We start from the raw sequence: 15,494 nt of genomic DNA, 5'->3' as shown, positions 1-15,494 counted from the left end.
GCCAAATGAGCAGCTTTTGTTGCAAAGTCCGAGTGCGTGTGTGTGTTGTTGTTGGCGCTGCTGCTGTTGAGCGCTCTCTCAATGGCGCATGAAATATTTTACAGTTTGAAGTGGCATTAAATGGCAAACGCCAGCAACAACTAATACAGACATACACACATATATATGTGTTTGCGTGCAATATAATTTATACAGGCATTAAATACTCTAATTACGCATTTATTTAACTGCCATTATTCACTTTCCCACACTGGTGCAACACCCCCATTCGCGTAATGAGACATGTCCACGCTGTGACGCAGTGTTGAGCGCACAACCAAATTTGCGGTTTCGTTGTTTCGCGTTGTTTTTCAACGCCAAATATTTTAATTTTGTTTATTTTATTTTATTTTCTTTTTAAATAAACGAGACATATTTTGCACACTTGCTTGAATAGCAACAACAATGAATGGGCGGAATTTGAAATCACTCATATGCTCATGAGGCATAAAAAGCTAACATTTTTATTAAATATTGATACCTTAGAACTTAGAACCAATTCAATTTGCAACAAAATTTAAAATTAATGAGTAAAAGCATATCAGATTTCTATATAACGGAAAATAAAATAAGTATATATAATAAAAAAATTATATAAATAAAAAAAATTGTCTAAAATAAATCTTCTGTGTAAGTATTTTATTAAAGAATATTTTTTGCTTCAAAAGTCACACTCTTGATTTCTATAACAGAATAATTATCTTTTTTAATCGAAAATCTCTATAGAAGACTTGGATTATTTTCAGTATCCCGAAATTTTGGTATTTAATATAAGAAATTATTATAAACCCTGGAACAATCCTGTAATTAAAAGTCAAATTAGTCAGATATTATACCAGTTTACAACTAGAAAATCCTAACTTTAATCCAATCAGCTGGAAACACAACCGATTATTGCCTCGTAGTAAGCTAAAAAATGTCAGTTGCTCGTTTGTAAGATGGTAGTCGGCTGACTATATGATGTGCTGAACACATAGAAGACGACAAGCGACGAGCGACATCTGTCAAATATTAAAATTCACGCGTTCTTATGGGCACAGATTTTTTGACAACAGCACGACTTCACGACAAAAGGGTTGAAGTCTTCGCTGTCGCCAAATTAGAAATGTTTCTAATTTTGCCGACGACAATGGCCGCTGTAGAGCTGCCACTAACATGTGAAATGTAAAATTATTCAAAGTTCTCATAAGTATGACGTTATTTGCCAGAAACGTAAAATAGCTTTGATATATCATTTATAATAACAATCGATTATTTAAAACAAATAAATCGCAAATTTTTACATTTTTTGCGTAAATAATTTCACTTTAAACTAATTATGTAAATTTTATTGAAGTGAAAGATGTTAGTATGGCTACAATGAAATTGCTGTTTGATATGTCGCTGCCGTCTTCAAAATGTTCAAGGCGCTGGCTTCAAAGCGACATTTGTGGTCAGCCGTCGCTACGTCGTGTCGTGTCGGCGTTTTTGTGTTCAGCACTTGAGACTGCGGTTCACAACTAGTTGATAAATTGGTCGGTTTGAGTTTCGCACTGGAAGGTATATTAGTCTAATTTAATGGAATTAGATTAGAGGTGCATGGATTAGTATGATTTTATATAGAAAACACTTTTTTGTATAAAAATCGATTTTATAATTCAACATTGTTGCCATCGAGAACGATATTCGATTAAAGTAAACTTCAAACTTTTCGAAATAATTTTCGTAGCGAGATTTGAGTCTTGTTTCAAACTAAATCTCAGTATGCCGAGACTTTCTATTTACCGGTCATTCTCATGAGGTCTAAGAGCAAAGAAGTGTTGCAGTTAGATCCCACGGATACGGTGGATTTGTAAGCAGTACATAGTGGTTGGTGATGGTTTTTATCCTTTCGATGAAAAAAATGTTCCATGCACATACCAAAGGGTTAGTTAAGTCCACTCGCATGACTGTTGATTATACTCATGAATACAATCCATGGATATAATTGGAAAAGCATATTTCATTTCGGACCAGTTCGTTTTTGGGACTTTTACAATCCCAAAAAAAAAACATCATTTCCAAACTAGTTTTTTTTGGTCTAGTTTAATTTCAGTCGGAATTATAAATTGTTTTGTAAATTATTTATTCGACTAATCCACAGACACTGTCATTTAACCAACTATCGCGATCATTATTTTCAATATTTTAACTTTTTATGTAGTGTAAACTCTTTTCTAAAATTTGCGATATTAGCCCTCTTCAAACTGAATCCACTTTATATTAATTTTCGCACTTGTATGTAAATTTGCCAGAGTCCGCTTGCAAAATGGCCTCCATTGTAAAATCAATGAAATATGGTGAGTTTATTTAATTAAACGCATTTGCGGCTATTTGTAATAATGAACTTTAAGGATCACAAGTGTTTGTTTGGCAGGCATATTACAAGTGTTGCCCAGTAAACATAATTGGCTGGACTATATTGAAACACTTTGGATTGACCCAGAAAGGTTTTATTTTTTATTCGCCATCAAAAATATTATTAAGAAAACCTATTATCCCTTCTAAAACAATTTCTCGCATTTTTCTTGCTACGTTCTTCAATATCTCCTAAGATATTGACCTTTCAAAGCCAAAATATCGGGCAGTCGTATATAGAAATTAAAATAAAAAGATAGTCGACCCTTTATTTATCGAACTTTTCCATAGTAAATTAGTTCAATGAGCTCCCAGTTCTCAGCTAGCAACAGTTATTCATAGCCTCGGAGCAAATAAAACGCAATGTGATCGTCAAGCCAAATAGCCTTAAGTCCATATATCTATAGATAACAATAATGTAGCTACAACAACAAGCAATCTGCAATTGAAACTATAGTAAGTGAATTATGCTGTGAATATTCACATTCATTCATACATAAATAGCTACTGGAAATATCAAGCCATACGCACTTATGTATGCGCTTACGCTTCAACTCGCCCGTAGAGATATTAATAGCTGACACATTTAAGCAAAATTGCAGTAAATTAAGTATGAATTCTACATTGCGGTGCAATTAAGTGGTGAGAGTTTATATTGCGTTCAATAAGCGTAATCAGCAATTTAAGTAGATATATAGATACATATATATTTACTTACGATATGAAAGGAAAATTGGTTGAATTGCAACAACAATAACTATTGATTGCTATAAAATTTAATAAGCAGTTATGCACGCCTGTATGTAATATTATTATTCAATAAGTGAATTTAAATGCTTAATATTTCAGTTAAGAAAGCTGACCTTTCATTATTTTAATATGGAATAGATATAGTTTAAATGAAGTCTTCAAAATTTACTTTCACTTTAACGATTATGTCTCTTAGATTCTCCTAAATGTGGGCAACAACTAAATATAAAGTTAAAAATGTAGCCTACATATAGGATGAAAATTAAATAATGGTGATGTAAATTAGTTTTCTTAAAAGGTTACGATTTTTTTAAACATTTTATAAATAAATCTTAAATTAATACAATCACTTACCTTATTTAATGGAAATAAATCTGAAAATATAGAAGAATAAATTAAGATTAATATAGTTCAAAAATGGTTCATATAAATATGGATTTTAAAATTTATTGCTTATATTTAATAAAAAAAAACTTAAAAACGTCAAATAATTATCAGCACACATATCTAATATCTATAAGTAAAATGTATGTTCAAAAGTTCAAAATATTTGATCTCAAAAATGTTTTGGTGGTTTTCTGAACGATTTTCAAAAAACTAGTTCAAAAAACGGATCTGAAAGAACATTCAGAAAGGTAGAGAATGCTTCCATTTCTATTGGACCCTTAAATATTAAAATATGAAATTTGACTTCTAAACGCTATTGCTAATACAAAAGTTCGAGTTATGAAGATCTTCGAGTTATAGAAATTCGAGTTATGGAAGTTCCACTGTATATCGTTTTTCGAAAGTTCACTGAATTCGTCAGAATGGCGGTTTCTTCCGAGAAGGTTTGCTCTACGCTTTAAAGCAATTACATACTCGTGGAATGGCTACTCAGCATGAAGAATGTTAATGATTTATATAACTACAAATCTGATAACTCTCCGATGCGACGCCGAAAATATATAAATGTAGTTGGTACCCACGCCTATGAGAAAAAGACTTTTAAAAAAGCATTTAACTAAATGTTAACGATCCACCAAAAATCGAAGAAGTCGGTAAATAGTATTTGTTTATTGTGATTTCATTCAAAAATATCTTAAAATAAGAAAAAACGTTAACTTCGGCTGTACCGAAGCTAATATACCCTTCACAGGTGCATTTCTTTTAGTAACTATGTGTTTAAGCAAATCTAAAGACTTAAGAAAAGGTAAGTAAAAAAAAGAAAACATTTTACTAATTCTTTTTAGCCGGGTTGTTTGCTAGAAACAATAAGGTTATATAGTTAATCCATGTCAAATTTCGTGAAGATACCACGTCAAATGCGAACATTTTCCATACAAGCCATTGAGTCCGATCGTTCAGTTTGTATGGCAGCTATATGATATAGTGGTCCGATATCGGCAGTTCCGTTGAGCAGCTTCTTGAAGAGAAAATAACATCTGCAATATTTCAAAACGATATCTTAAAAACTGAAAGACTAGTTCGTATATATACAGACAGACAGACAGACGGACATGGCTAAATCGCCTCAGTTCAACATACTGATCATTTATATATATACTTTATAGGGCCTCCGACGCTTCCTTCTGGCTGGTACAAACTTCGTGACAAACTTAATATAGCCTGTTCAGGGTATAAAAAATTATAAATCCCGAAATTATAGATCTTTGTGTGCGATTTGAAGTAATTTTTTTTTGACTTTGTGTATTCTATACAATAGATTTTCGAAAATTCATATCAAAGTCAAAACTATAGATTACCGTTCTATAAAAATAAAAATAGTTTCGAACATGTGTGCTAAAATTCCAAGTAAAACTAAAACGCGAGGTCTCGGTACTCCCAATAAATTTCGGGACTGCTTGACATAGTTTATATGTACAATTATTCTATAGAAGTTTGTGAGTGCGCATGTTTATCAGCAATCAATAATGATTAATTCGATTACGTTCTCAACAAGTAGCGCTGTAATAATTCTCTCTAATAACAGATAAGTATATTTTATTGATAAATGAGTAAAATTCTAAAAATAAATCATATTATTTTTGAGCACTATAGAGATATATTTATAAATCATGAATAAGGCAGTAAACAGTTGCGTGAATATGTATACGGTATTATACATATATGGGTAATTATTTATTAGTAACGTAGTAAATATTTTCAAATCTCAGCGACAACATAAATTTATTCATCGAATATATAAATATAGATTTTTATATAAGAGTACTCTTATAAACTTGTTTGTTCACACATGTGTTTGTATATGCTTCTTTATTTGAAATAAAAAAAAATCCCGCACTCAATGAATGAAAAACGCGTAATTAATTTAAGCAATGCGTGGGTCCAATATTTTATGAAAAATGTCATGCGATAAATGTCTTTATACAAAATATCGCATGCAATTTTTTGTCAAAAATTATTTATTTTTGTTGTTGAATGGGTACGTAATATATATATTTTTTGCTATCATTTATATATGCAATATATCTATTACCCTACAAACATACATATTTTTATTATGCTTTTGTCAGCGCTGGAAAAAATGCACTTAACAAGGTCAAGTGGAGAAGTGAAGAAATTTTTATGTAAATAAATATTGCTTGTTGCATGTATGTAAATAACAAGAACAATGAATGAAAATTATAGCGTGAGTCTGATGTATTATTTTATCACTGCAATATCATATATATTTATATGTTAGTACCTGTGACAGCGCTACTTTACTATATGTCATAAGTCATGACTCACCGGCGCCGCACTTGATATAAAAAGTAAAATTGAAAAATAACAATTAACATACATACGAGTTTAGTGAGTGAAAGACGCGAGGCAAGCAAATACATACATACATATTGTTGATACATGCATACATACATACATCTATATTATTACGTATGTATGTATGTATTTAATATATATGAATATGTATCTGAGTTTGTAGTATAATTTAATGTGCATAATTGAATGAATTACGACTTTTGTGCTCTCACTCACAAAAATTTGTCCATGTAGCATGAATTTGTTTAAACTCTGTGGGCGAAGCATGCTAAATGCAGCGCTGAGTGTGAGAGCGCGAAATAAGAGAGAGGAAATGTACTTTCAAGACAAAAAATGGCGAGTGTACTCATTCAACTAGCCACCACTGTGTCTGCTGGCGATCGCTGATCGGTTAGAGTGAGATCACAGCGGGTACACTGCCACTCAAAGCAATTTAAAGGTTTATAAGTGTGAGCGAGTCAGTCTACTCAACTCGCCACAACAACACGAGTGAGTACACTGCACGAACAAGTGCAAGTATCTTTGTATCTCAGCGGATACACAACACTCACCGCTACACTGGCGGCCTACACAGCAACACAGCACAGCTCTAGATATCTTTCGTATTTGTTGCTTAGTTTCTGCAGAGATTCCAAAGCGTTTGGGTGTGTTTTTACTGTATGTGCTCCGCGTTGTTGCCGTGCTGTCATCGTACCGACCACTGCAAAGATTAAAAGTGTATTGAGTGGAAAGAAAAGCAAAAGAGAAAAAAAATCAGAAAAAAACCTGTGTGCGCGCTTGTGAAGGTAAAAAAACACGCTGGCCACTCAGAAATTGGCAAAATTTCAAGAAAATTCGACAACAAAAACAAATAAAATCGTAGCACATTCGAAAGGTGGCCGTGTGACGCGCGCATTGTTGACATTGAATTTGTGCCGCAACGCGTTTGGAGCAAAATAAAATAATTAAAAAAAAAAACAAAAAATAAAATCAAAAAAATTTATGAATTTTAATTTGAAGCATTGTGTAATCGCCACAACAAACACCAGCTAAGCGGACGCACGAAAAACGGGTTAGCTGGCTGTCGTTTAATTAGTGAAACGGCTAAAAAAGTGAAATAAGAAAACAAAGTTCCAGACTAGACGAACGTAGTGGAGAGCAAATCCACAAATCGTGCTTAACTAAGCAATAAAAACACACACACACACACACTCACTCAAATCTACATTTGTGTATACACAAAAATTATTAATCGACTAAGCGAGCGAACAATCGAAGAGATACAGCGTGATATTGCAGTCAACATCGCCCCCCCCCCCCCCCCCCCCCCCAAACCGCAACCACAATCAAGCCGCACGACGCGTCAACTCCAACGCACGAATACAAAGGCAATTTTGAGCGAAAAGAAACTGGTCAATCAAGCAGATAATTCTTAGAAGACACACAGGCTGCAGAAAATTGAAAACAACAAGCAACAACCGCAAAGGGCTAGAAGTGATAAAATTATATAAAAATTGTAGAAAAAAACAACAAAAACGTCGCTACAACAAGTGAAATCGACTAGTATTGCAATAAAAAGCAACAAAAAAAGCAAAAAAATTAAAAATTACATTACAACAACACCAGAGAACAATAACAAGTATTGAAAATAAATAACAACAAAAAGTATTGCAAAGCAACTATAACAAAAACAACAACAAAATTATCGCTAAACAATAACAACAACAATAATTTACAACAACAAAAAATAGTATATCAACAACAATAAATATATTTTACCAAAACAACAACCGCAAACCCCACACAACTCGAGTGCAATCCAGTCACCACCACCTCAACGAAAACAACAACAACAACCCTCCACCCCACCAAACACCACAAAATCCACCATGCAAGCCATCAAGTGTGTCGTCGTCGGTGATGGTGCCGTCGGTAAGACCTGTCTGCTCATCAGTTACACAACAAATGCCTTCCCCGGCGAATATATACCCACCGTCTTCGACAACTACTCGGCCAATGTGATGGTCGATGCGAAACCCATTAATTTGGGTCTCTGGGATACGGCTGGACAAGAGGATTACGATCGTTTGCGACCACTCTCCTATCCCCAAACAGATGTCTTTCTCATCTGCTTCTCACTGGTGAATCCAGCCTCATTCGAGAATGTGCGCGCCAAATGGTATCCGGAGGTGCGTCATCACTGTCCCAATGTACCGATCATATTGGTCGGCACCAAGTTGGATTTGCGCGACGACAAGGCGACCATTGAGAAGTTGAAGGAGAAGAAACTGACACCCATTACATATCCACAGGGTTTGGCGATGGCCAAGGAAATCGGTTCTGTTAAGTATCTGGAATGTTCGGCATTGACGCAGAAGGGCTTGAAGACGGTCTTCGATGAGGCCATACGTTCGGTGCTGTGTCCGGTGATGCGCGTCAAGCGTGCGCGCAAATGTGCGCTGTTGTAAGGCGGCATGCTGTTGATGTTGTAGCGCAGTGAGCGAACGCAATGCAGTGCGCTGGTGTTGCCACCTTTTCATGTGTAAGATTTTATAGCGAATTCGGCAAGGTCGCTTCCGTTTTTTGTTTATTTATTTATTATTTTTTTGCGGATCTTAAGACGAAATTTGCATGCATATAATGTGTCTTTATTATAGTAGAGGCAATTTTATTGCTTCTTATACTCATTGTTATGTGTACGATGCTTGAGCAAAATGTAATTTGCTTGATTAAAACAGCAAGTAGCCTAAGCAAGTATAAAGGAAATAAAGAAACTATTTAAGAAAGTGAAAAAATTAACACAAAAATGTTTCAAATCTTTTTATTATTAACTAATTAATGCATCGCATGTGCTGTATGTATATATACATACATACAAATATGTATAGAGAAATGTTATGGTATGCGTGTGTTAGCAACAAAGCGCATATTTCAGATTTTTCGCATTTTTATTTCAACTTTTTCTTTTTACTTGCAATTATTTTTCGCTTTTTGAACACAATAAATATAAATGTATAATGCATATAACAACTGCTTATACATACATACACACATTTATATACAAATGTGTATATACATACACGCCAAAAGTCAGGCCAAAGCAATAGTTTACTTAATTCCAATTCAACTTCACCGAGTTTATCTGAGCCAAACCGAACCAGCTGGTTTTATACATTGCCCACACACTCAGAGCGAGAAAGCGAAATAGAGAGAGAGAGAAAGAGAGACATGTGACAGTCAACAAACTTGGAGAAATATGTGGAGAAACGAGTGTGTTGTCAGAAAAGAAGTGAAATAATTTTAATTTTTTTTTAAATATTTTTTTGCAAATTTTTTGTTTTCAAAGATTGCAAATTAATGCTTATCATTTAAGAGTATACGAAATATAATATTATATTCTAAGAAAAGTATTCCAATTCCAGCGAAAGCTGTAGCAGCATGCGATTTGGTAAGCTTCCATAACAAATATTTGTTATAAATATTCAAAACAATTGCCTTATCAGCAAACTTTTCAACCGCACGATTGTTGAAAGTAACATTCTATAAAGTATTATTGCAATTTTTGCTTCAAAGTAGGGCCAAAACTTTGCTATAGTTTGTTTTGTGACGTCATTTTAGCCTTGTCAAAAAATATTTGACAGAGCTTTCCAACTTAAATAGGACTCAAAACAAAATATATATTCAAAAAAATTTCAATTTTTTCTTACAAAATAGACTGACTTTATCAGCTGATTAAATAATGCGTTTAAGGGTGATGTTGGCTGCGTACAAATACAATTAGAACAGATGTTGTCATCGAAAATCGAAATTACTTAGCGAATGACACAATACAACCATCAATTCTGTAATAATTTTTTAAGTGTTCTAAGAAACTAAAAATTTCTTGAGTATTTTTGTTTTATTGTACACTTAATAAAACTCTTGGTATTCTTGGTATCTTGATATTGTATCCTTACTGAAGTGAATGCTTTCTTAAAGCTATTTTAAAATGCAATCTCCACTGAAATCATCCAATTTTGTATTGACGGGAAGCCTAAGTGTTTCTGAAAACCATTACTTTTGCTCTCAAGCATAACAATTGGAACAAACACTTCATCACTTTACACTTTAAAGTAGAAGACACCACTTGTTTCATAAATTTCTGCACTTTTAACTTAAAAATCTATAAAAATAACCAGAAAATGAATTTTTTAAGTGGATTAAAGAATGCGTAACACATTTATATATTTTTGCTCTCAAAATTGGTGACCTAAAAATATTAAAAATTAGGTTAAATATGAGAGACACTTAAAGCCAATAAGTTGCTACTTTTGTGACTCTCTCACCCTAGGCACTTCAGACACATTTTGCCATACAGTGGAACTTCCATAACTCAGACTTCCTTAACTCGAAGTTCTCCATAACTCGAACTCTTGAATTGGCAATATACATAAGTCAAATTTCATACAAATTTTCTTCCATAAATCGAACTTTTCGACCAGGGCATAATACAATATTTGAAATTTTACTATCGAGGCAGAATCTTAAAATAATCTCTCTATATCGAACGGAGGCGAACAAAAAATATATATTGCACTGATGGATTCCATAATTGCATGTAACAAAGGCATGAGATACAGACGTCCAGAGTCAAACAATAGCAAAGTGGAACCAACAAAATTACAGAATACAGGTTTTAACGTATGTACAGAAAACTTTATGCGAAGTAAATAAATAGAACTGTGTCTAAATCTATAATTTACAGCTTTTTTAAAATTTATATGTATGTTTTAATGAAAATTCTATAACTCGAAGTCTCTCTAACTCGAATTATTTTTTGGGGTTTATGGTGATTCGAGTCAGAGAAGTTCCACTTTTTTTGATTAAGTAACCAGATTTTTTTTTTAATTCTTCTCGTAAGACCAATTACTCGAGTATTATCCAGAAAAAATATTTAGAATAAATAAATTATTTGGAATTTATTTTCTCTTATTCCCAAATATTTTCCTAACAATGTTCTCTAACTCTCCACCAACTTCTCAAGTGCTTGCTCTTATAAAGTTTTTAAAACTATAATCAGAAATGAGCTATTTTTAAAGCTACAAGTGCCTTGCTTACACGAGATGCCTTGATAGCAATGAAAATATGTAAGTACAAATATATGTATGTATGTGGAAATATTTGAATTATTTAATTCGTAAAATACTCATAGAAGCTTTCAAATAGATGTAATGGATATATTAAGTACATTAATACATATGTAAATTCAACAATACGTATATATATTTGTATTTATATGTATATGTAAGTACGTGCATATCAAGCATACAAATCAAAATTCATGTTGCTCGATTTTGTTTTGAACAAGCCAAATCGAATCAAGCATGCGTCATAAAGAACAAATGGCGACCGCACCTAAGCTTTATAGCACCCAAGCAAAATAGATACTATTATATGTATATATGTTTCTAATATATAAATACATATGTAGATATATATTAAAATGTGTGTAAAGACGATAAATAATGTCACTGTCTTATTGAGTATATTCTCATAAGTCTATAACAGCACCAACATGTATATGTATGTGACACACCTGCGGCGTCTTATAACTGATTTTAATATAATAAATCTATTAAATAATATTTAGACAAACAAATTATTTATCGCTGTGCATTGTGCGATAAGATTTGCCTAACAAATGCTGACGTATTAAGGCAAGTACATGCAAACATACATATATAAACATATACAAACATACAAGCATACATATGTATGAGCATTCATATATCTCTACATCTGTGCGGCATTTAGTAAAGAATTTAAGTAATTTTCGTATTTAACCCGGCAAGGTCATCGACGTTCGGTTTTCTTTAATTGATGAACGGTGAAAGTACACAGACAAACAGACACACACACACGTGCGATAAACAAATAGAGTTAGACTATCTTTAGAGTATCTTTACATATACATACATGGCATGTGAGTGTATATATTGAGATACATGAAAACTGCTTATTATCGCATACCTTTACCTCGCGTAACAACAACAACAACAACTAAGAATTGGAAATAAATTTTCGCGATTAACATTTCCTTGTGCCTTCTGACACAATGTATTCCGGGAAATGCGTAAATTTTGTGTCGATCTGGTCTGGTTTCTGTTGGCGCACCAATAAAAACAGCAACAAATTAGTTAGGCACACAAACAAGCATATAAATAATTGTGTATGTGTATGTATGTATGTAGGCAGACAAAAAGTAAGAAAAATTATGAAAGAAATATTTTTAATAAATTTAAAGTTTAAAATTAAATTTATTATAAAAAAAATTTTGATTTAAAAAATATTTAAAAAAAATGTATTAAAAAAATTTAAAATTAATTAATAAAATCATATTTAATAGCTTTTTATTTATAATATAATTTTTAATAAAATTATTTTTGAAAATCTATTATTCCAAATTGAAAAAAAATTTAATTTTCAAATTTTAAAAGAAATTTCAAAAAATTTTATTACAAAATTGTTATTAAAAAATAGTTTTTTAATTTGTTAAATTATTTTTATTTTGTACAATTTTTTAATATAATCGGAATTTATTATTATTTATAATTATTATATAATCTTAAAGATATTTATTTTGATAAAATGTTTTTTTATTTTTTATTTCACTTATTTAAATAATAATATTATAATAATTAAATCAATAATATTAATTTAAATAGGTAAAATATTTATTTAAATAATATTATATATTCAAATATTTTTATAAAAGTACAATAATAAAAAAATATATATTATTAATAAATTTTATAAATTAAAATAATTAAATAAAAAATAAGTTTGCTTTAATGCTAAAAAAATATTATATTTTAATTAAATGATGAATCAAAAATATTATTTAATATAATAATATATTTTATTAATATATTAATATATTTTTAATTTTTTTTTATATTTTTTTAGCTCTGTCAACACAGCATATAATGCATAAATTTCTTCACATGTACATACATATATACATCTGTCCAACATATGGTGCATTAATCGTGTTAATATGAAAATTATTTTAAAATTTTAAACACAAAACCTACTCCAATGCAAAAAAATCTGCAGTAAATCATCAAGGTCGTCTTCCCTGCGTACTGAAAGTATAACTAAATAAATAAGCAGTCAAATCGAGTATTTTTAGAAATTATACTTTATGTCTGTGCAATTAAACGCTATTTTATTTAAATAAAAAATTAATAATTATAATAATATTATAATTTTATAATTTTATTTTTAGCGCCGATAACGATTTTTTTTTTATTTCAGCTAATTATTGTTTTCTTGTAAATTTAATATTTTTAATAATATTTTATAGCGCTATGTGTTTTTATATAAAACAAAAGGAAACTAAATAATTTTATTAATAAAGAACTAGAAGTTGAAAAAATATATACATACAGTTTGTTTTGTTTTTACTTCAAAATATTTAGAATCGTTTAAAAAATTGTATATATGAAAAAAATTCGCTTTCTTAAAGCACTTTCCTTTGATACCCTTATTGCTGTCTTTATTTTTATAATTTTGTTTTACTTAAAATATTTAACCAGTTGGCAACTCAAATTAACAGCATTTTTAAACTTATTAGAAGTTTAGGTTTGTGCTCATATTGAAATATTTCATTTATATTAGTAATTTATTTGAATTAAAATATAAACTGGTGGCAGCCCAATTCAAAATATATTTCAAAAAATATTTTTCTTAAATCTATTCAGTTCGATAGCTATTTTGTGCCGTTTTTAATACAAAAAGTTTATGTTTTTTAAATTTTCAAATAGGTGGCAACATTTTAACTTAATATTTTAATAAATAATCCAAGTCAATCGTAAAAAATTATTCGAACCGGTTCAATCATCAATTTCGAAGACTTTCTTGATATTGCTAACGTGACGAAATTTAGTTGCGCAACACAATTTCGTTGCAGTTTATAATTTATACTGTCGTGACTAAAGCAGTTTCACTTTATAAAAAAATTGTTTCTCTCTTCCCAACATTTAGGAAATTGTTATTGTCGCTTGTTGTAGATGAAATCGTACTGATAACGGCAAAACGATTCGAACATAGAAAGTAATTTTCTCTACCTGCAATTCGAGTAGCGAGTTTTTCGAGTTACTTTCTTTAGTTTGTGCAAAAAGAACTGTCTTATCTATGATGACAAGTCTTTTATGGCGGCAAGTACTAAATTCATATTTGATAAGATTAGTTAAATCAAGTATTTGCGGTGAAAAAATAGATTACCGTTATGGTGGTATTGAACGCTAAACGAAAGTACGTGCTTTTGCAAATATTTTTAAAAAAATTTTAGAACGATTAGTTGGAGAAATGGAACTTTCTGTTGAAGCGGGCAGTCAACAAATTATTGGAATTTGAGTATATTCTGGACCTGAAGTAACAGAGCGACAACTCAGGGAATCTAATATTCGTACAAATTATAATAAAAACAAATATTACAAAGTTGCCACCTGTTTGAAATTTTGAAAGTAATAAAACAGAAAATAAAAAGGTAACAAATTAAAACGCTACAGAAGTCATATTGATAAAAATTTTTTCGGAAGTTGCCACCTTTTCATAAATTTTAGTTAAACAATTTTTAAGATCACTGAAATTTTATCTGTTTTTTTATTTATGAAACATTTATTGACGTTTATGAAAAACAGAAATAACTGTTGAATAAATATTTTTAAAGGTTGCCAATTTTTAATAAATATTTTTTTTTTTAATAAAAACGCATTAATATAAGAGTAGCTAACTGGAGGGCTTAGGAAGGTTAAATAGAATTATTTTGTTATAGAATGTTGTTTGAAATTTAAAGTCAAAAAAATGTTTTTTTTATAAAGAAACAAGCAATGTGGTTACCAAACTGGAAGGTTAAAGAAGGCTTGAAGTTGAAAATATTATTAAGTTTACTTAGTAGTTCCCAAAAAAATCGTTATAGATCATGAACATTTCAATAATTTAAAAAATATAAATTTTGTAGCATACTTTTAGGCATGCGCATTTGATTCAGCCAACATGGAGTGTCATCACTAGCAAGCACCTAACACTCTTCCAATTAGTAGAACGGTAAGTAATTGGAATACTCATTTCTTATGCTGCGTGCCAAAAATATACAAAATTTTTCAAAGACAAATTTCTGAACACAAAACCAAGTGACATTCAACACGAAAAAGTGCTCCAACTATAAATATATGAGGGTATGCATGGATGTATGTATGTGTGTGTGTGTCTGCCGAAGAGCTCGAGTAGAAATGTTGATTGATTGTTAATAAATTGCCTGTTGCTCGACGCTCATTAGCAGAGTGCGAATTCGATGAAATATGATGGGGAAAATGAAATAAACCAACAGAAATACACACATACACACTCATATATATTTCAAATCATATATCAAATGCATACATTCGAGAAATATTTTAAAAGGCGAAAAATTATGACAAGTGATATAAATTCATGCAAACAAGCACACACATACACACACTCACACATACAAGCAAACGCATGCAGTGAGTGTAATGAATTTGCCTGCTGTGTGTCGCGCCACGGGATGCTGCACATTAGCG

General features: G+C 31.0%; 2 protein-coding genes across 2 annotated transcripts in view; one reads left to right on the top strand and one right to left on the bottom strand.

The window, feature by feature from the left end:
- Window positions 1-15,494, bottom strand: part of LOC105211165 (putative mediator of RNA polymerase II transcription subunit 26) — a 113,651-nt gene that overhangs the window by 52,700 nt on the left and 45,457 nt on the right. The window contains exon 3 of the mRNA XM_029039518.2: window positions 3,520-3,539. The gene's annotated coding sequence lies outside the window, so the exon portion shown is untranslated. The remainder of the gene's footprint in view (window positions 1-3,519; window positions 3,540-15,494) is intronic.
- Window positions 7,578-12,901, top strand: LOC105211120 (ras-related protein Rac1). Its single transcript, XM_011182416.3, has 2 exons — window positions 7,578-8,449; window positions 12,853-12,901. The coding sequence occupies exon 1, from the start codon at window positions 7,797-7,799 to the stop codon at window positions 8,373-8,375; it is 579 nt and encodes a 192-aa protein (XP_011180718.1). The 5' UTR covers window positions 7,578-7,796; the 3' UTR covers window positions 8,376-8,449; window positions 12,853-12,901.

Source organism: Zeugodacus cucurbitae, chromosome 4 (assembly GCF_028554725.1).
Source record: "Zeugodacus cucurbitae isolate PBARC_wt_2022May chromosome 4, idZeuCucr1.2, whole genome shotgun sequence".
In the NCBI taxonomy this organism is placed as follows: domain Eukaryota; kingdom Metazoa; phylum Arthropoda; class Insecta; order Diptera; family Tephritidae; genus Zeugodacus; species Zeugodacus cucurbitae.
The sequence above is the reverse complement of the archived record's forward strand: the minus strand, read 5'-3'. Positions and strand labels throughout refer to the sequence as shown.